At 35.5% G+C, this 21545-nt stretch overlaps 2 protein-coding genes and 1 non-coding gene across 3 annotated transcripts; all 3 read right to left on the reverse strand.

The window, feature by feature from the left end:
- Nucleotides 1-1154: 1154 nt before the first annotated feature.
- Nucleotides 1155-3630, reverse strand: LOC143626496 (rRNA 2'-O-methyltransferase fibrillarin 1-like). Its single transcript, XM_077096574.1, has 6 exons — nt 3330-3630; nt 2531-2626; nt 2368-2445; nt 2102-2278; nt 1512-1580; nt 1155-1425 (listed from the first exon to the last, which is right to left on the reverse strand). Exons 1-6 carry the CDS (start codon nt 3552-3554, stop codon nt 1249-1251), a joined length of 822 nt encoding a protein of 273 aa, XP_076952689.1. The 5' UTR covers nt 3555-3630; the 3' UTR covers nt 1155-1248.
- On the reverse strand, nt 1725-1795 carry LOC143628939 (small nucleolar RNA snoR60). The gene has a single exon (XR_013152847.1). It is a non-coding gene; the product is annotated as a small nucleolar RNA snoR60 (small nucleolar RNA).
- A 1601-nt stretch (nt 3631-5231) lies between the features above and the next one.
- LOC143626506 (sec-independent protein translocase protein TATB, chloroplastic-like) lies at nt 5232-7970 on the reverse strand. Its single transcript, XM_077096582.1, has 5 exons — nt 7659-7970; nt 6794-6915; nt 6527-6586; nt 6033-6435; nt 5232-5410 (listed from the first exon to the last, which is right to left on the reverse strand). Exons 1-5 carry the CDS (start codon nt 7876-7878, stop codon nt 5283-5285), a joined length of 933 nt encoding a protein of 310 aa, XP_076952697.1. The 5' UTR covers nt 7879-7970; the 3' UTR covers nt 5232-5282.
- Nucleotides 7971-21545: the final 13575 nt, after the last annotated feature.

The raw sequence follows: 21545 nt of genomic DNA on the forward strand, positions 1-21545 counted from the left end.
TGATTGTAATGATAATGATATATATCAAAAAGCAATATGTGTTGTTACTCACATAACCTACTATTCATCAAAATAAAAATTATATTGTGTGTTGACAAACCCTTCTGCACCTACAAGACACCCATTTACTTTCCCACACATGTTTTGATCTGTTTGTCCTTATATTCTATAATTTCATACTCTTTGTCATTCATTTGTACCTGTGCTTTTATTGGCTGCCTCCGTCTTATAGTTTCTTTCATTTTGAGGATTTTTATTGTGTTTGTGTTTTGTTAGCAAGGCTCAAAATTTGCTAAGGATCCTATGTGTTATGTGCTTCTCCAGTTCACAATTTTTAGGGATTGAACGTTTGGTTCATATTTTATAGTTATTCGTAAATATAAGCACAATAAACAACCTTAACATCATACATTTATATCAAACGAACTCACTAAAATTCCACAGCTACCAAACTATTTATGGGGTAGAGTTTATATCAAGTATATAAAAAGATTATTGTGAAGCGTTTGGCTCATTGGAATTTAATGGAAATAAAATCTGAATTTCTTTCCTAATCACTTTTTTTCGATTAATTTCTTCTAGTTGGAATATGAATTCTAAGCATAGTTTGTTTGTGAATGAATCCAATAGAATGAATTCTAAGCATAGTTTGTAAGGGAAAGTTATTAAAATAAATTAAAATCTCGACTCACGCTTCATCTGGGATGTGCAATAATCAAGCTAGAGTGCTAGACTGTCTAAATTAAGAACCTTTTTGCCCAGTTCTTACTTTACGTTATGTTGGTTCATTTCTTGTTCGTCCGAAATAGACTTATAAACCAAAAATCAGTCTAGCACTAGCTAGATTGTTGCAACAATCAAGCTATGTCTATTTCGGACAAACATGAAACGAACCAACATAACCAACATAACATAAATTTTAAAGCAGTCTTCCTTTCGTGAGATCAGGGTAAGGATTACGATACGACACACCAACTAAAACTGATTTAAGAGAGGCATAAAGCAACACAGATATTTTCTCAAAATCAAAAATATCGGTTTTGGCATTACCCGTGTACATATATAATAAGGTGCCTGCTTCTTTGGAACATGACTGATAAATACATATGCAAATGCAAATAATTAATTAAGCCATAAACTGGTCCACTAATAAGTTTGTATTGATTACACTGAAACACTCAAAATAACAAACAAAACTAAACCAACAAAAAAACATTCATGGGTGACACGAATCAATAAAAGCAGGACTTATTGTCCAGCCTTTTGTTTCTTTGGAACGCGATAGGCTCCAACAACACAAGCATGGTCTCTCTCAAAAGGCTCAAGGGTCACCTGCTCCATGGGTTTGAACTGTTCGGCTTGAAGCTTCTTCACTTCAGAAGCAAACACAGCCTCAGCAGGAACAGTAGAGTCGATGCAGTTAGCCTACACAACATTCCAAAGTAACAATCATTATATGCCCAAATAATTATTACAGAATCATATAAAAAATAACCAAGAGATATACAAACCTTGATTGATATGACAAAATAGCCTCCAGTTTTCAGAAAATAAGAAGCATTCAATGCTAAAATTCTTGCCTGCACACACATAGATAATAAACAAGTGTATAAAAATCACTAAAAACTAGTTTTTTGCATAAATGCATAATAAAAGACTTGATATAAAAAAAAACTTTCAAGAAAAACTAAGAAACAAACATGAGAAAATTGGTAGCCAATAAATACATCAGAAACTCGGTTTTGCATCATCCAAGATGTCCTGAAGGGGAATCCGAGTAATTCATCATATGTGACTAATCCAAATCAACACAAAACAAAAACAAAAAATAATAATAAATATAGAACAAAAAACCATAAAAAAATTTTAAGGTTAAAAAAATTCTAAAAATATAAAAAAACTATAAAACAAAACGGTGGTGATAAAAAAATAAAAATGATTTCAAAGTTCAAAACTCTGTAGAATATAGATAAAACACAAAAATGAAAAAAATACAATTGAAAAGGCATCAAATTAAAAAGGACTAGAGTAACTGAATGCAAACTAATAAATTAATAAACCAAAATCCAATGCTAAATATTTTCAAAAGTTAAAAGCAAACCTGATCAGGTTGAGCAACATCAGAAAAGATAACATCAACCATACCAACAAGCATCCTGTACTTGGCTGGATGTCTAGCATCCTCAATAATAGGGATCACATTTGTTCTCTTTTTAGCCATGTTAACTAAATCCCTACCACTTCTGTGAGAAAACTCAACAGCATACACAACTCCAGTCTAATAGCATAAAAAATCACAATTAAGTCACAATTTAACAAATAGTAACATCATTAAAGAAACTCATCCATTCACAATAAGTTACTTACAGGTCCAACAAGATCAGACACATGAGAGACAGTGGTTCCAGATGCAGCCCCTAAATAAAGCACCTTTGAGCCAGGTTTCTACTCAAAACAACTAACCAATATTAAAACAACACAACCATCATAAACATATTTAATAAAATTATTACTTTATATGTGATTTTACCATCCAAATGTTATCAACTCCACCAAGAACAGCAGCTGCAAGCTTTGACCTAAATGGATTCCACACTCTATACTCAACCTTTGTCCCATCCTCATTCTGTTATCAGAACATTAAATTAATAATCGAAATTGCCAAATCTGTAGGAGCAATTTAGAAGTGTTAACAAGTCAAGCCAAGCTTGTCAATTTCAGCATGTGAGTAGTTTACAAGCAAAATCTTATCTCACATTTAGCTGTAAAATTTAAGCTAAAATTTTTAAAGCTTGAGCTTGGCTGGTTTCAAGCTCTAATTTTTAAAAACCAAATTTGACTCGTGTAGTTTTTCAAACTCAAGCTCGTTTCAAGCTCTAATTTTTAAAGTTCAAGTTAGAGTCGTGAGTAGTTTTTCAAGCTCATTTCAAGCTCTAACATTTAAACCTCAAGTTCGGGCCACGCATAGTTTTTCAAGATTGAGATCTCTTTTTGAAGCTCTAGTTCAACTCGTGAGTAGTTTTTAAGCTCAATCACAGCCCATTTCAAGCTCTATATTTAAAGCTCGAGTTCAACTCATGAATAGTTTTAAATCTCAAGCTCAACAAGTTTCAAGCTCAATTACTAAAGCTCAAGCCTTTTTTGTATATCTTTTTCCTTATATTGTTTACTTATTTTTTAAATAAATTTATAAATACCAGTAACCATTTTATTTACATAATTAACATATTACATAAAAACTCTATATCTGAACAAACTAACTTTTAGGCTCGAGCTCATTTAAACCGAATGAAATAACTAAAATTATTAGTAAAAAAACCTTATAATACCTGAACAGAGATCCTCTTCTCATTATAAACAGCTTCACCAGGCACCATATTCTTAGTGCACAGAGCATCTTCTTTCCCTTTAGCAATAAACACACCTTCATGTCTATGCGGCTCAACCACCACCTTACTCCCACCCTTCATTCCACCACCGCCTCGTCCGCCACGTCCACCACCACGTCCTCTTCCGCCGCCTCTGCCTCCACTCCTTCCGCCACCACGTGTCATCTCTCCGCCGCCTCTTCCGCCGCTCCTTCCACCGCCAAATCCACCTCTTCCTCTACCTCCTCCTCCTCTGCCGCCGCTGAATCCTCCGCCACCACGTCCTGTAAAATAATAATAATAATGATGATGATGAATTTGATTGTTACAACAAATTGATTGAAATTAATAATAATATTACTAATAATAATAATGAAGTATAGTACCTCCTCCTCTCATTGGAGGTCTCATTGTTGCTAGTTGAAGATGATGGATTGAATTGGTGAGATATTAGGGTTTATGGCGGTGGGTGTGTGATTGAAGACTGGTGGAATTGGGGGTTTTATAATATTAGGGTTTAGGGTTTTGGTTACCGTCTGTGTATCAAGTTGTAAGTTGTAACTATGTTTGGTAATTGGGCTTTCATATGCTTCTGTTAAAGCCCAACTTGTCTAACAAACAATTAGAGGAGTTAGTTAGAGGTGCAGAGTTTTTGGGCCAAACTGGTTCGGTTTCGGGACCCTTTGTTATCGTTAAGGTGGAGAACTGAACAATTAAGGGGGTGTTTGGGATTGCTTATTTTCATCAATTTATAACTTATTAACTTTTTGAAAAGTAATAAGGTGTTTGGAATTGCTTATATTGTGAGAAGAAAAGTTTCATAAGTTACAATGTTGTAACTTATTAACTTAATGAAAAGTTATAAGGAGGTAAAATAAGGATCCCAAACACCCCTTAATTGCCTCGACCCAGAACCGGTTTCTACTCGTACCCGACCCGTGGGTACGACCTGGTAATGGGTTTCTCCTTAGACATGTACCTGGAACTGAACCGGACCCGACAGAAGCGATTTTCACTTTTACCCGGTCAAAACCCGACCCGAACCTGCCTATAAAAAAACTCGGAAAACATGGTCAAATACTCAACTATACCCGAAACTCATTCCTACCCGACTCGGTTTTGGATTTTGTTGACTATACACGGAAGTCGGAACCGATTCTTACCCAGTTCCGGAAAATACCCGGTTTGTGCAATTGTAGGTCAAAGAAAGATAACATCAGTTTTCTGTCAAAACCGGTACGGTTTTAACCCGGTTTATAGGGGAAAATAGATTGATTCGTTTGAAAGCGGTTTCAACAAGGAAGCTCGTAAACTGATTACAAGCTGACGGTTCGGTTTGGTTTCAAGCAGTTTTTCTCATACCCTACCTCTATAGGTTCGTTAAATGTTAAGGTCCTAAACTGTAAATAGCTAATAATTTATTTAGTGTTACACTTGTAATATGCTCGATTACCATTTTGTATCGTAACATTGGCATTGTTAAAAGCAATGTTTACAAATTGGATGGTAATCATCTACCGGTTCACGGATCAAAACCCGATTATAGACTATTTACAAATTCTTATGACATTAAATATTGTTAAACAAATAACTTGATTGGTGAGACACCAATAACTCTATTAGCCAGTTTTATGTGGGTTTGACATAACATGTCAGTTTAACCCATACCAGACTGGTGCTTTGTCAGGTACCTGATTCAACTGGTCTAGTTTATAAACAATGGTTCCACTCGACTAAAGAGCATGTCGGTGAAGTGTGAACAATAAGAATTGGCTAAGTGTACAACATGTAGTTTCATTAGAACAAATAAAATCTTACATCCTAACAACTTCCTAGCCTTTTTTTATAACTCGCAACCGATTCTACAAGCTCAACTCCGTTTTCGTGTCTTCTGATCAAAACTGGCATTTCATTTCAGATCTCACTGTCAGGAGATGGAGGCTGGTCTTTCTGTTGTTGGGAAGCAACTGCCTTCAGCTGTTCTTCAGTAATCTTTAAAAGAACTTCACTTGAATATGCTGTGCTTGAAGCCGACCTGTTTGCTGGATAACCAACAATATCAGTCAACGATATTTAATATTACAACCAGAAGTCAAACATAGTATATCTCATACATAGGTCCTACGCTTCTATTTTAGAACTTAGAACAAGTCAAAATATCCGCCCAATCGGCTGAGTTTGATAAACACTAATACGTTAAATACGGCGTAAATTACACAACGGTTCATGTGGTAAAACAAGATAGCAAGTTTGGGCCTTTCTTTTCAAAAACTACATATGAAAACCTCATGTTAGAAAATCAGTTATTTTTTTAAACGACCATTATACCCTTTTAAGATATTATTTGACACAAAAAACCTATATTTACCTGTTTATCCACAAACAAACCAAAATTACACAAATAGTCCATGTGGTAAGATCATATTGCAACTTTGGTGCTTTTTTTCATATACTACATATATAATCCTCACTGTTAGACGATCTGATAGTTTTCTAAAATTACCATTATACCCTTTAAAGACAATGATTTGAGTCATTTGACGCAAGAGACGTATATAACCTGAATTTACCGGTTTATCCATAAACGGGCCGAAATTGCAAACTTTATCTAAAAAAGGTTTTTATAAGGATTAGAAATTTTAAGTTACTTAAAAGAGGACTTTCAAGTGTCAACTGTAGATTGAGAATCCTCCACTGTCGTAGCGGGAATCGCTGTTGTTTCCTGAGAACCCTCTAGGCTGACATCAGTGGTGGTTACCGTTTCCTGGGAACCCTCCGCACTGACATCAGCGGTGGTTACTGTTTCCTTGGAATCCTCCGCACTGACATCAGCTGCTGTTAAACTTTCCTGTGAATCCTCCAAACCGCCAGCAGGAGTTGTTGTGGTGGCTTGAGAATCTTCAGTGGCGGTGGTGGTGGTGGCATCAGGCGGTGGTACTGTTAACTGAGAATTCAGAAGGGTGTCGGGAGGCGGTCTGACTGTGTTGGAAGTGTAACCTCCTTGATTCTGAAGCTCATCGAGACCAATTTCCTTTTCAAGTGTACTCTTAAATTCCCGTGACACTTCCTATTGTTATTATACAAATCATGATTTTATATTTAGTAAACAGTTTCTTTGTGTCATCAAAATATAAAAAACTTGTAATTGTATGCATTACCTGAAGTTCCCTAATTGTTGGTTGAAATGCACGCAACGTTTTTCCTAAATTTTTTGCAACCTGCAATTTAAATATGTTAAACATTAACACAAAAAAGTATTTAGACGAAAAAAATGTACAAATAATCATTAGCATGTTCATCATGATAATCACTTTGATAACATTGTTGCACTTAATAATCAGAACGTTTGTTCATCAATAAAAATGACTTTGAAAATAAGATATTTCAACTAATTATGAGTCAAAGTTGACTTTCAGTCAGCTCACCTCAGCAAGACCTTTAGGGCCAAATACCAAGAGAGCCACCACTCCAATGACTAAAGCTTCAGGAGCCCCAACTCCAAATAAAGATGCATATACACCTTTCCCTTTACATTTCTTTCTCCTTTCTGCAACAAACGAAGCAATCCAATTAGGGCTGTGTGCATGAAACCATTTGGTTTTTTGTTTTCCTAAAAACCAAACTGTCAGTTTAGTTTCAGTTTTGCGTGAAACTAAAACCAAAAAACCTGAACCGAACTTATAGTTATTTATTTTCATTTTAAAATTTTAAGTAACCTTTTATAGATTAATATACAGTTAAGCCGAAATGTATAATAATCAATTAACTATTAACTAACAAAAAAGTTTAGACCCAAGCTTATTATTTTTTGCCAATTTTTATTGGAAGCAAAAAGTTTCAAGCCAAAACAGCAAAACTGGAACCCTAACCAAACCGAAATCAAACAATTTTCAAAAACTCAAAATACGATATTTCGATGTTTGGTTCGATTTAAGCCCAAACCGAACCGACCATACACACCCCTAAATGTATAATAATCAATTAATTAATAACTAACAAATACATTTAGACCCAAATTCATTATTTTCAGCCAAAATTTTCAAGTGTAAATGGCAAAACCGAAAAACTCGAAACTGAAACATCCAAAACCGAACATTTATCAAAGACCCGACATTTTGGTTTTAGCCAAAACCAAACCAAACCGACCCACGCACACCCTTAAATCCAAATATCCAATCATTCAAGCAGTCAATAAACCCTCAAAAACACTAACTTTGACTTTAACTGACAACAAAATCTACAACAACTGAAACCCAATTGGATAATAATAATAATAATAATAACACGTACCTAACTTCAAATACTGCAATGAAACTGAAAACCAACTTGTCCTGAGCCCGTTCCAATTAGCAAACGGCGTAATAATGCTTAACTGAGGCGCGCACGTTAGCGAACGAACAATTAGGGTTTTGGAGCATGAAATGTGAGAGGCGTATATTGAGGGTTTTTTATTATTAATATTAATATTGGGTAGTGTTAATGATGATGGATTGAAGATGGCTGCAGCCATGGGTATTGGTTAGGTGATGATCCGTAGATTAAGGCGAATCAATTTGAGGTTGAAATAAAATTAGGTGAAGTTGAATATTATGTTTTGCAGGAAGATGATTGGACTTGCTTTGGATGTTGGGTCCAACATGATCCTGGTTTTCTGAGATATTATTATTTTATATCTATATTTTTGTGGTAGGTTCATTAAATTGAATGGGTTTAACTCACTTTACATTTATGCTTACGAGCGAGTCTTCACATATGTTTGCCTTTAGTGGGGTTTTCCTTGGAGCGAAATGCGAGTTTATCTCGATTTGTTGAATTTAGCAGGTGGTTCATTTGAAAGATTTTTTGGCCGTTAAAAAAAAGTTTCAACTTTGAACAACGAAATTTAGTAAATTAGCTCGTTTGGTTTACGGATTGACGGGTTGAATAAGCGTAATCCGATTTATATACTTAATTGTGTCATACTGGAGGGGGGTCATTTAAAATTGTGTCGTGTTGAGGTCGTGGTTTATGTTGACCTAATTTATGTTCATTTATTTACGAGTATAACTAATGCTTAGTCACCTAGTAAGAGATAAATATTTAGTTATTCTGACTCAAGCTATAAACCTTTTGTAGTTATTGTCCTTTGATTGTTAATGGGTGTTTAATTCTTATTATCAATTAAGAAACTTAGATTTATATGTTTAGTTCGGAATCAAAAGAAGTAAATGGAAAAAGTAGGCAGATGAGTAGTTGTGACTAATAAATAAATTTGTTAGGATGCTATTATTTTCTGGTATGCTAAATAATCTCTTGAAATCACAACTTTGCCATATGAAAAAACATCAAATCATCAATGTTTAGAATGGATTAATGGAATGTGTTGAAAGGCGACCCACAATCACAAATACTAAACCACTCCAGTCCAGGCTGAGTCCAATGAAGGCCTAAAATGAAATCCATGAAAATGTATATTGTGGGCCTGGATGGAACTATAGTGGCATGTAGATTGTAGAGTCTAGGGCGGTCCAAACCGCTCGGCACTCGAACTCGCTTGCCGCTCGCTCGGAAAATGCTATCTCGTTTTTTCGCTCGATTGAAAACGAGCCGCTCTGCTCGGTTCGATTTGTAAACGAGCCAAGCAACGAGCAAAGGCCTGCTCGGTTCGGTTCGGCTCGAATATTTTTAATTTATTTTATATATAATTATATATGAAAAAATATATAAATATATAGACAAAACACATAAATATAAGCTTACAATTATTTTTACTCATTAAAATTTTTCATATTCCGTCAACTTTATTGTTTTATTTGTTCGATTCAAGTTTTTAGAATACTAGAAGTTTGTTTACATTATCATTAGATCTCACTTCAAACTTATTTTTAATAAAAATTTACAATATATTACATGTTTGTCTAAAAACTATTAATTTATTTATAAAATATATTATTTACAACCTTCAAATTTGTTTATTATTGAAAATTTTAAAGTGAAAAAGAAATAAATAATACTCGAAATTGCTCGATGTTTGATCGAAAAATGCTCGATTCGATTTTGGCTCGTTTTGGTTTTCGCTCGGTTCGAATTTCAACCATTTGGTTCGGTTCAGTTGGAAACGAGCCAAGCAACGAGCAAGTCTTCGCTCGGTTCGGCTCGGCTCGTGAACAGCCCTAGTAGAGTCCATCCAATGTTAAAACAACAACCATAATCTTATTCCACAAAAGGTGGGATCCTAAGAACCAACATGTAATGTCAATTATTAATCACATTTTTTGAATAGATAAGTCATTCGATATTAGGAAATCACCATGTGTTACATGGTCACCACCTCGTCAAGATTTTGCCAAAGTATAATTCCTTCACAAACTTGATTTTGGAAACCTCGTTACCGATGGTAAGAAGGGTTGTTCTGGTTTCGAGCTTCATTGAACTTCACGAGATTCGGGGAAACTGTCTATGAAACTTTGTTCAATCGGTTGTTATATTGAGACATTTTGTTTCATTACTTATAGCCCGCGTAACCCCAAATGGAATGAAAACAATGATCGATTATTAGTTATGTCATTTTCTAGTCCACTTGCAAATGTTTTGATGTTCCAAACCTTAGTATGGTAACTCTTAAATTATTTTTTTTTGAACCCGACTTTCTTGTGTGTTAAGCCATCGCACTCCTCAAATTTGGAGAGTCTCGTTGTCCACTCTAATCAGAATATGTTCTCTTAACTAAGCTCACGCTGGCTTTCACTTGGGTGTTGTTCCGAGAAACCATACAATCGGCTGTCATTTGACAGTCGTTGTGCCTTCATAAGAGTTGGCAGCCTCGCGGGTCTCCACTAATTTACAAAGTATATATTTGTGACATATATACATCCATTATGCTTGGTTACATTTATTGTAATATATTCATAATTTTATAAAATTAGAATCAAAACATTAAAAAAAACAAACAAAATGCATTAATATATTTTAATAGTTTGAATAATAATAATAATAATAATAATAATAATAATGAAAATCACATTATCGTAATTGCAAAATGAAAGCACCAACGACTTTAGACATGTGGTATGCCGGTGTAGGCTTTAGTGACGTAGACCTAGTGGTAGAGATGGTCAAAAAAACCGGTCCGGGAACCGGTTTGCCGGTTTAAACCGGAAACCGGTTTTTACGAAAACCGGTTTTTTAAAAACCGGTTTGACCGGTTTACAAACCGCTGGTTCGTATTTCGGTTACACGTTTTAGAGCCAAAACCGGTTAACGAACCGGTTATTAAAAAAACCGGTTTTTTTTAATAACCGGTTATAAAAAAACCGGTTAACCGGTTTTTTTATAAACCGGTTTTTGACCGTTGTGGAAAAACCGGTTAACCGGTTTTTCCATAACCGGTTAACCGGTTAAAAACCGGTTTTTGAACGTTGTAACGGCTATATGGCCGTTTTTTTTTTTTGACAGTTTTTTTTTTTTTACCATTTTACCCCCACAAACATCTATATATAGTTTAGGTTGGGTATTGGTTAGATCACACTCGATTATACAACTCCAAACGCTCTAAACGTTTATTTCATACGCGATTATTTTGTTATCTCACACTCAATTATACCATATTACCACTCCATACGCTCTTATTTCGTAGTCGATTATCATGGCCTCCCAAAGTGCTGCTTCATCCGTCAACATGGGTGCCTCGAACACGGGAGAAACGGTCGTTCGGGTCATCCCCACGAAACGAAACCAAGATGTTTGGCAACATTTCGACCTATGCGAAATGTCTAACGGTAGCCAAAAAGCTCGATGCAAACATTGTTTGAAGTTTTATGGCAAAGATGCAAACTCCACTTTAAAAGCGCATGTACAAATGCCCTTTTGCAAGGCCTTGAAGGACGAATCGGGAAGTAGTTCGCAGCCGGAGATGACGAATCAAGGAACGGTGTTTACGTACGACCTTGAAGCGGTACGTCAAAAGTTTTCAAACTTTGTGATTCAACAAACACTTCCTTTCAACCACTTCGACAACCCTCAATTCACGGAGATGATGCAAAAGTATGTTCAACCACGCTACCAACACGTAAGTCGTTCGACCCTTAGAAGAGATTGTCTTAAAGCATGGAAAAACGCTAAATCCGAACTAATTTCATACTTTTCAAACTTACAAACTGGTGTAAACTTAACAACGGATGTGTGGTCGGTACCTAATGGTTCGCCCGACTCATACATTTGTGTGACGGCTCATTGGGTTGACCCCGAGTCGTGGCAAATGATGAAACGAACCGTTGCGTTTCAATTGTTTGATTACCCGCACACGGGTAGAAATATTTTTAAACTCTTGGATAAAGTCATTCGACAATACAAGATTGAACATAAAATCTTTTAAATTTCGTTTGATAACGCGTCCAACAATACGGCCGCGGTTGGCCATTTAAAATTAAAGTATAAACCTATTTGTGATGGAGCGTTTTTTCATAGCCGATGCATTGCACATATTATCAACTTGGCCGTGCAAGATGGGTTAAACGTGATCGAAACGTAAAGAAACAATTTTAAAAGAATGTTACGAGATGTTTTTAGCAACAATAAAACATTTTCAAGATACAAAAAATTTTGTGTATAAGCTAATTGTCAATGGTTGGGGCCAAATTGGGATTGTCCAACAAGATGGAACTCGACTTGTGATATGTTTGAGAAAGCCATCCAACAAAAAGAATCATTAATTGCGTTTCATCAAATTTTGTCAAGTAGGGGTAAATGTGCACCGTACGATCCTAGAAACTGGTTATTGATTGAGATCGTTACGGAGGTCCTTCAAATTTTTAAATCTTGCACAACTAGTTTATCCGGGGTTTACTATCCAACAAGCCCCATTGCTTTACCAAAAATTGCTGTCATGTGCACAAAGTTGAGTGAACTTCATTGTAGGGGTGCACCTTATTTTGATATGGGTGTAAAAATGAAAGAAAAATTTAGAAAATATTTTCAAGAACTACCCGCTGTTTTGACATGTGCCGCTGCGTTAAACCCTTGCATCAATGTTGGTGGTGTTGAAGCTTTAATAGAAAAAATTTGTGATGAGCTAGAGTTAAACGACGATCAAAACCCCTATTATAGCCAAACTTTAAAGAATGCTTTCAACACCACCTTGTCAAACATGTATGATGTTTACCTTACAAAATACGGGTCGTCTTCCCAAATTCATGACTCGTTAAGAGCTGTTGCCCAATCCCAATCCCAAACCGACCTTGAAATGGGGATGTACTACATGATTTGGGAAGACGCCGGTAAACGTCAAAAGGTAAACACCCCAAGCAGTTAACTTGGAAGGTATGGTGGTACCAACTTTGTGAAACACATGACTCCGGATGAATTTAGAAGTCTTGATTTGCTGGCTTGGTGGAGAGGTAAGGAGGATGAGTTTCCGATCCTCGCCGCCATGGCCAAAAATTTACTAACGGTCCAAGCTTCCACGGTAGCTTCGGAGTCTGCTTTTTCTGTTTCTGGCAGGGTTATATCGATTAGAAGGACTCGACTCACTCCACCAGCTGTAGAGATGTCGATTTGCTACAAGGATTACTTGGACTCTTTAGATAGGGCACAACATCAACGCTCACTCGAGGGGGAAATGGAGTATGAGGCGGGCTTGTATGAAGACGAGGTCAATCAAGGACACACTCAACCAATGACCGATGAAGAAGCCGCGTACGACGATTACCTAAGGAATAGCTCGGGATCGGGTAGCGAAGAAAATTAGTTAAAGAAACAGCAAACATGGAGGCAAATAATGAGTAAGAAATAGCAAGTTGTTAATGTAATCGTGTCTAAGCATTCTTTAATGTTTTTATTTTTGAGTTACGAATATGCGATAACGATTTAATGTTTGTATTTTTAATGTAAAAGCTATAAATGAAAGTTATGTGTTTTTAATCTTCCAAGCAAAGAACCCTAACAACGAAAGCAAAGAATGGAGTCAGTCCGTTTTGCCTTGTAGTTACCGGTTTGCCTTGTAGTTACCGGTTTGTTTATACTGTGAAAAAATAATGGTTATTTAAAAAAAAAAAAAAAAAAAAACCGGTTAACCTAAAAACCGGTTATTAAAAAACCGGTTAATAAAAAAACCGGTTTATTAACCGGTTCTAACCGGTTTCTAAACCGGTCCTAACCGGTTAGACCGGTTAGGGTTTTCAGATACAAAAACCGGTTATTAACCGGTTCGGTTATTAACCGAACCGGTTTTTTTCCGGGCCAAAAAAACCGGTCCGGTTAATAACCGAACCGGTTTTTTTAAAAAAACCGATTTGTGCACCTCTACCTAGTGGCCCACACCCCATACCCATCTAATCCCAACCCCTGCTACACGGCCGGTTCATAAAATCTCACCAATTGGTTTTATGATAATACATGGGTTTAATATGGTTGAGGCTTTTGATAATTATGGTCTCAGGTTCGAAATATGAATAACGGTTTTTTTTCTCCTCACAATGTTTTTTTTTATTATGTTGGAGTATCAAAATCAGTAAAGACATTAATGTCTTATCTCAAAAAAAACCTACTCTAATATTGGGGTTGCTCCAAACGTTGTTAAAAAGCAGTTTGTAAAATATCAACAATCCTTTGGCCCATGTTTCACGTTAAGTATATTTAAACCACCGTACTTATTATGAGAGATAAAACTTTAAGCACATAAAATAATATTTATTTTGAGATATCTTATCTTTTAATACTCTTTTAAAGGAGCCATGTGAACACATGACACCTAAATATGTTGTTGGTGAGGATTTCGAACTCCAAATAACCATTTAAAATGTTCGTGTTTATTAACTCAACTAGAATGAATTAATTTTCATTTTCTCTTTTTATTAACAGGTATAGATTCATTTAATCATGAAACTCAATCAGATTTTTATAAACCAATACCAATTTATTTTTCTCACTTTCTTTATACTTATTACACAACCAAATAATTCTTTTTTTATATAGCTATTAAACATCCAACTAGCTTTAGCTTTATAGTTAAAAACCACTATTTTTTAAAAATGACAAAATTACTTTTATAAAATACAAAAATAAACTATAATATCAATTGTTCTCCCCGTGACTTCAGTGTTTTTTAATCCAATCTCATTACAAAAACATGAGGTTTTACGTAAAAGGATCCGTTGATACCACATTAAAATTTACAAAATCTTTAAATATATAAGCATCTTTTCTTATTTGCACTTTACTATATTTTCAACTTGTGTAGTACACGTGTTACTAACCTAACATTGCACTGTAAAAATGTAGATGAGAAGGGGTTGACACCAACCCATTGGGTATCATACATGGGTGCTTTTAAAGATGTTCATGTTCTTACAATTATCAAGCTTGACAAATGGTTTGTTTGATGCACTTGCAGATACAACTACATCCGAGGGAAGTATATATGTGGATTTTGGAACTGATATTGCACATGCCTGTAATATATATAGAGATGCATTCAATATATCAGTTTTGAAATACAACCGTAATACCATAAAAATAATTGTACATATTGTTAATCAAATACAATAAGAGAGAGAAACGTGTCGTATTATCAAGTTATATAATATTTATGCGGTTCAAAACATAAAAGTTAGCTATCGTTTGAGCCACGAGAAATGTGTGCATACATAGTTCATGTTTTTGCATACAACATAAGGTTATGTGTAGTGGGGGGCTATAAAATGCGGCGACTTTCGTCATGTGGCGTCCAATCAGTAAATGGTAAGTTTTTGTTTTAGGGATGTAATGGCGTTGTAGCCTCATATATATGTAAATATATTACACACACATAAATAATAATAATAATAATAATAATAATAATAATAAAAAAACAAAAACAACATGCGACAAAAACACCTCGCCCCCGCCCTTGTTGCCCCAAATATCACTAGGGGGGGTTGCCGCCCGATTATCGTCCAATTTGGCCATTTTGTCGCCCAAGTACAGGTAGCCTAATAGTTAGTCTATATATTATTATGGGAACCATACCAACATATAAATCACAATCATATAAAAACATTGTATCTTGGAGTAAAGACATAATAAACAACTGCATTTAAAGCTTTAACAACAAACAAGTCATAATCATCCAGAAACATTGCATCTTACCAATATACATTTTTAAGTTTTGTAAATAAATTTTGATTACATTATAAAAATACATTGCTTTTTAAAGAAAGAGTTAGCGTAATAATATTGCATCAATAATATGCATTTTTAAATAAATAAGAAAAGGAGACAGTTTATATAAATATAAGAGAAATCATAACTATTCATAGAGTTAGTTGTATAAATAATTCACATGGTGTGGTTTGTTAAAAGTAACACCTTTAGAACTTATATATTTGACATATGTAATTATTATGTGTAGCGTCTACGAGAATTTTCATTAACTTCGGTTAAAAAAATATAACGTCATGATCTCCGCCCATTCCTCTGGCAAAGCACTAAATCTGAGACCGATCCCGTACATATTCCACATTTGTTAGCTCAATTTCATACCCCGAATATCTGCTAAAAAGTTTCAAGTTATATTTCGGTATTTCCATCCAACACTTATCTAACTTCTTGATTAGGGTGGAGGGTGTGTTCTTTTCACAACTATCCACTATCATAAGATTCAACCAATACTATTTTGTTACTTCAAATGTACCAACAACTAATCTAAGGCTATGAGGTATGGCTAGTGGAAGGTCATTACTATTAGACCCAATGATATGGGCGCGGTGGAGAACGGCCTTGGGGCGAGGAAGGCGTGAAACACCGCCGGGAGGGGGGCGCGTTGAGTTGGGGCTTCAGAACGATGGGTGCCTTTGCTCTCTCAACCTCTCTCACACACACATACATATGGGTGTGTGTGTATGGGCACCAATAGGCTTTAAACTACAGCGGGGCATTATTGGTTAGAGATTCGATGCCTCCGGTGCTTAAGTGGCGCTAAAGTGGTACTGTGAAGGGGATTCGATGCCCCCACCATAGAGAATGGTCTTAGAGAACCGATGTTGCAATCAACCTACTGGAGCACAACCCCCCCCCCCCCCCCAAAAAAAATAAATAAATAAATAAAAAAAACCAACAACCCACCCATAGCACGACTACATGGGCGGATCTACGTGCTTTGGTGCGGTTACATGGGAACCCACTGAGTTTTGAAATTTATATCGAATATCTATATAATATATGATAGTGAACTCACATATATTTTTAGAGTGAACCCATGTACAATATTGAACTATGGTGTAGTGATAATCATCCCCCCTTTACTTTGGGTCAACCTGAGTTCGAATCCCCTTATCCGCATATATTTTATTGTTTTTTAGAATAGGTTCTGTTGTACTTTTTTTCTTTTCCGTTGTAGTTATTTGGTGATTGGTTTTTTATTTTGGAGTTTTTTTTTGCCCGTCCTTTAAAGGTCTTGAACTTTGGAATTTTTTGTGCAGCTAGCTGCTTGATAGTGGCATGATGTTTTTGATGCTTAATAAAGTGGTTTCATTTGCCTTTCAATAAAAATAATGTTATGCTGTTAGTTTGTTGTGTTATATTGTTACTTTGTTATTTGAAGAGGTAGGTCCCCGCAAAGCCCAGTTGGACCCGCAAGACACACATTGAAGAGGTACGTCTGCGCAAGGACCAGCTGGTTCCGCAGGACCCACCATGCTCAGAGAGATGAAGACCTTACACGCAGTAAGCCAGCTGTTCACGCAGGAAAGCCTCCCTTGGTACAGTACCCTACCTGTTCCCGCAGCTGTGGGTACAAGCCAAGAAGGAAGGCTACCCGCACTAACAGTAAGGCTACACACATAAGGCACTAACTCTTATACTTCAGCAATGTCACCTGAGGAAGGAATGAGCAAGGCGGGAATATTCCCGCCCAAAAGAGCCAGTCCGTACGCTTCTGGAAGATCCTTTGTACTATACCTACCAAGGTATGGACAAAATAGACAAGATCTGACCAAATCAGCCCATGAACCAATCACAGGGTGACAGCTCACCGACAATAGTATGAGGAGGAGCACACTCCAGTACAAAATGTCACTATCAGCCGCTGCCTACCCACCAACTCCCATCGTGGCACGTACATAGCCCGTAGTTGGTGGAAAAAGGAATATTATACAGCTGGCCGTACCTGCTTGGAAACCTACCTTAGGCTATAAATACTCCAACACCTTGGAACGGTATCATTTTATCTTCTCTCTAGCTATTTCTCTCAATATACTTATATTCAGAGAAATCTAGTCTGATTCTCACGCCGGAGGGTGGTCACAAGGAGGATCCCCCCCCTTCTCAGTGACGAGTTCACGGTGTCTGTTTTGCAGGTCAAGAAGAATAACCATCTTTGCCGGACCTAACCCTCGTGGGAAACATCTACTTAACCCTAAGATTATCCGTAATCTGCCGGGATCATTTAGTGTTTCTTCATTATTGTTATTTTGTTTAAACATGAATTGGATGTTAATATGTTGAAACTTAACATTACCGACTTGAGCCATTGAACCATATAGAACAATGATAGGTACCTTCTTTTAAAGTTTGAAAAGACAATCGTACCTATATGATGTCTTTTATCAATATTAATGATGATGTTTGTTTTTTTGTTATTGTATTGTATTTTATTATGTGATGAGCCTTACTCAACCCGACCATAACTATCGACCCGACCCGACCCGACCTGAACCATGCTCGGTTGTATAAAATTAGAGCACCTAACAATAGTGAACCCACTGGAAAAAATTCCTAGATTCCTCACTAATGACTAAACTACCCAAATTTGTGCCTTTGACTCAAAATCTTTGTGAAAGCAAATGATATGCAGCCACCCTAGCCTACCTCAACTCCCCATCCAAACCACACACAAACATAACTCTCTCTCTCCTCCTCATTCTACTTCTTTATCGGTGAATCATACCTAGTTCCATTCCTTTGAAAGCCTACCTGCAAGGGTGGCGACAATGTACCTATGAGTAGTACCCATAAGGAATACCTGAATGATACCCCGTCCACCGTTATAAGTTATTTTTTTTTTGAAAGACGACAATCTACAGTATGACTGGGTGGTCACTGGTAATATTGTGGTCGACCTCGGTTTGGAACCCCAATGAGTTTCTCCTGAAGGGCATAATCCCTAGTTCCCGGGTCGTCTCTGCGTTATTGGATGATCCTTCTCTCCTAATGTCATTTGACATTAGTTGTGCTGCTAGCTGCTACAAGTGTCCAAACATTCGGACGTAATGCCAACATAATAAAACCTCGTATGACTCATATTAAAACTGACAAACTCTCAAAATACTTAATTTTTACCCTTCTTCTCATTATCAACTTTAACATAAACCGCTAAGACCATGTGTAGTCATAAAGTTCCACATCCAGGATTTATGCGTCACGTGGCGCCCAGTCAGAGTTATGGTTTTGTACAAAAACAGGCTGTAGTCATAACTCTCCACATCCAGGGTTTATGCGCCACGTGGCGCCCAGTCACTTTTACAGTTTTTGTTTTTAATTTTTAATAAGAATAATCAAATAACAATAATATTTTATTAAATAAATATTACAAGAAAATAAAAAAAAACTATTCGTCGTTGTTGTCGTCGTCTTCGTCGTCCTCGTCGTCGTTTTCATCGTCTTCGCCATCGTCGTCGTTGTCTTCATCATCGTCTTCATTGTTACCCGTAACGGAACTCATATACTGTGTCGCGAGCATAATCGCACTCGTAACCGCCTGTTCCTCCTCCACGTCCTCGGCTTGTTGGTCGGGCCCGAAAAACTGTTTATATGTAGATGGAGGATCCATATATAGTGAATTTTGTGTAAAGGAATTATAGAGTTGTAGAGTTAAAAGAGAAGTTTTATAAATTTGATGAGTTTTGATTGGGAATTAGTTGGTTTAATATATAAAGAAATTAATTTTTTTTTATTCTCAACGATTAACGGTAATATTTTTTTGATTTGTGTGCCATTTGCGCGTTTTGTATACAACGCACCAAAAAAACAACATCACATAACGCAGGGGGGGCGGTGTACCCCGCGTTTTCAACCCATAACTCAAACATAACGTTTGCAGTACACATGGTCTAATTCTAGAGAGAATTTGGTGATGGGATGACCTTAATCGTCACAATAATTATTAATAACTTTCGTTGAGTAACTTTATTTAATATTAAACTATTTAATATGATAAACATGATTTAAAATATTATAAGACATGTTTATCAAACTTATAAAGGCTCTTGAGAAAGTGTGGATAAAGTTTGAAGTCCCGAAAGTTAATAATGTCAATGGTAAAAGAATCTTTTAGTTTGAACAAAATGGGACCACTAAAATTCAAAATGATCATAAAATAATGAACGTGACCAATGCGTCAATAAATAAGTATTTCATACTTACAGGTGCCGGGCACTAGCGTGGATAAAGTTTATGGGTAGTTTATCATATAACAAACCCATCCCTAGTTATAAGGGCAGTTTGCCAAATTACAATTTATGGCAAGAGTTTATCGTGTGGTTATATGAATTTTGAAGAAGTTAAAATACTCATTAATAATCAATCTATTACATATATTACAAAAAATATTTTAGGGTACTTATGGATATGTGTTTCCAGTTTTTTTATGATTTGTGGGTACTTGAGGGTAGAAATGAAATAACGATGTATGATTGACCGGTGAATGGGTAATACCCATGAGTGCCCATTCCCCTCTTATTTTTCGATAAATATAAAAAATGTATTCATGTATCTATATAGATACCCTTTAATACAAAATTACAGATTTTGTTATCGGTGACTTTCCCATTAAACCGCATCATTTTTTGGTAAATTTATAATGAAACATGATTAAATACATTTTATTCTTAACACGAAAACCGTGAGAACCAATTTGTTGTTATTATTAGGTTTATTTTTATAGGTGTTTGTTGTTATTTTTTTTTGTAATTGCTAGTTTTCGATTATGAGACGTTATAAGTATTTGCTGATTTATATTTTGTTGTTACTATTAGATTTTTTCTTTTGTTATTATAAGTATTTGTTGGTATTTGCTGTTATTATTTTGTTCTTGATTTTGATTATTTTGTTGTATTTTTTAGGTTTTTTCTTTATTATTATAAATCATTGTTTATGTAGATTGGTATTGTAGTTGGTATTGTTTCTTACGTTCTCATTTTTTTATAAATTATTATTATTTCCTACGTTCTCATGTTAAGATTAAAATGCACATGAACCTTCTCTAATTTTAATAGCATTACAATTTCTAAAATTTAAGCTTTAAAAATTATCTAATTTATGTTAAAAAATAAAAGTGTATTGTTTACCTTAAAATTGTTGTAAATACTATAGTACAACAACATGCATTAACAATGTTTAACATATTTATTGTTTGTTGTATATTAGTTATTTATTAAATATTTTGTTTTCATTAATTAGCAGTGAAATACAAGTATCTCAATTTTTTTTAAATAAAGGACAATGTTGATTCATTTGGTGTATCAAATGGATACATTTTCAGATAATTTCTTGGTAATGATAAAGTTCATAAACATAAGTATTTTTGCCATAAAAATATATCATATTAAAATAATAATGCGATTTATTTGTTAACTGTATATCACCAGTTAACAAGAAATGTAGAGCAATCATGAAAATGAATGATAAATTAGCGTTTTTCATTTCTTCTTGTCACAAGAAAATTCACATGAAGTTCCTTACAAGTTGACTAGATTACCGCTTAAAACTCCAGACTCACAATTAAACACGTATTGTAAGGTAATATAAGCATGTGCTCCACCTAATATGTCATCGCTCTGTACTTTTAACGCACCATGTTGAACGGGAGTCCACACAAATGCTAACTTTGAATAAAAAACAAGACTCGGTCAACATCGAGTACATTGTGTGAATTCAACATCTAGACAACATGCAATAACCATGAGAGGGCTTCATTTTAACGTACAAGCAACATTATTGGGCGAGTGTCAACATTTATGATATATCCTCTTTAAGTCCACGTAACGGGCTAAATGTTGTCGGTAAAACACCCTACATGCAGTGGCGAAGCTTGGACGTGAACGCCGGGGGGACCGAACTCAAAATGTATAAAAAAATTCATAAACGAGAGGGGGCCGAGCTTAAATTTTTGGTCAAAAACAGGCAAATTTACACTACACATAAAATATTTCGGACGAAAAACGTATC

The sequence above is a fragment of the Bidens hawaiensis genome, unplaced genomic scaffold (assembly GCF_021521415.1).
Source record: "Bidens hawaiensis isolate Kalapana, Puna unplaced genomic scaffold, B.hawaiensis_p1.1 tig00000458_1, whole genome shotgun sequence".
In the NCBI taxonomy this organism is placed as follows: domain Eukaryota; kingdom Viridiplantae; phylum Streptophyta; class Magnoliopsida; order Asterales; family Asteraceae; genus Bidens; species Bidens hawaiensis.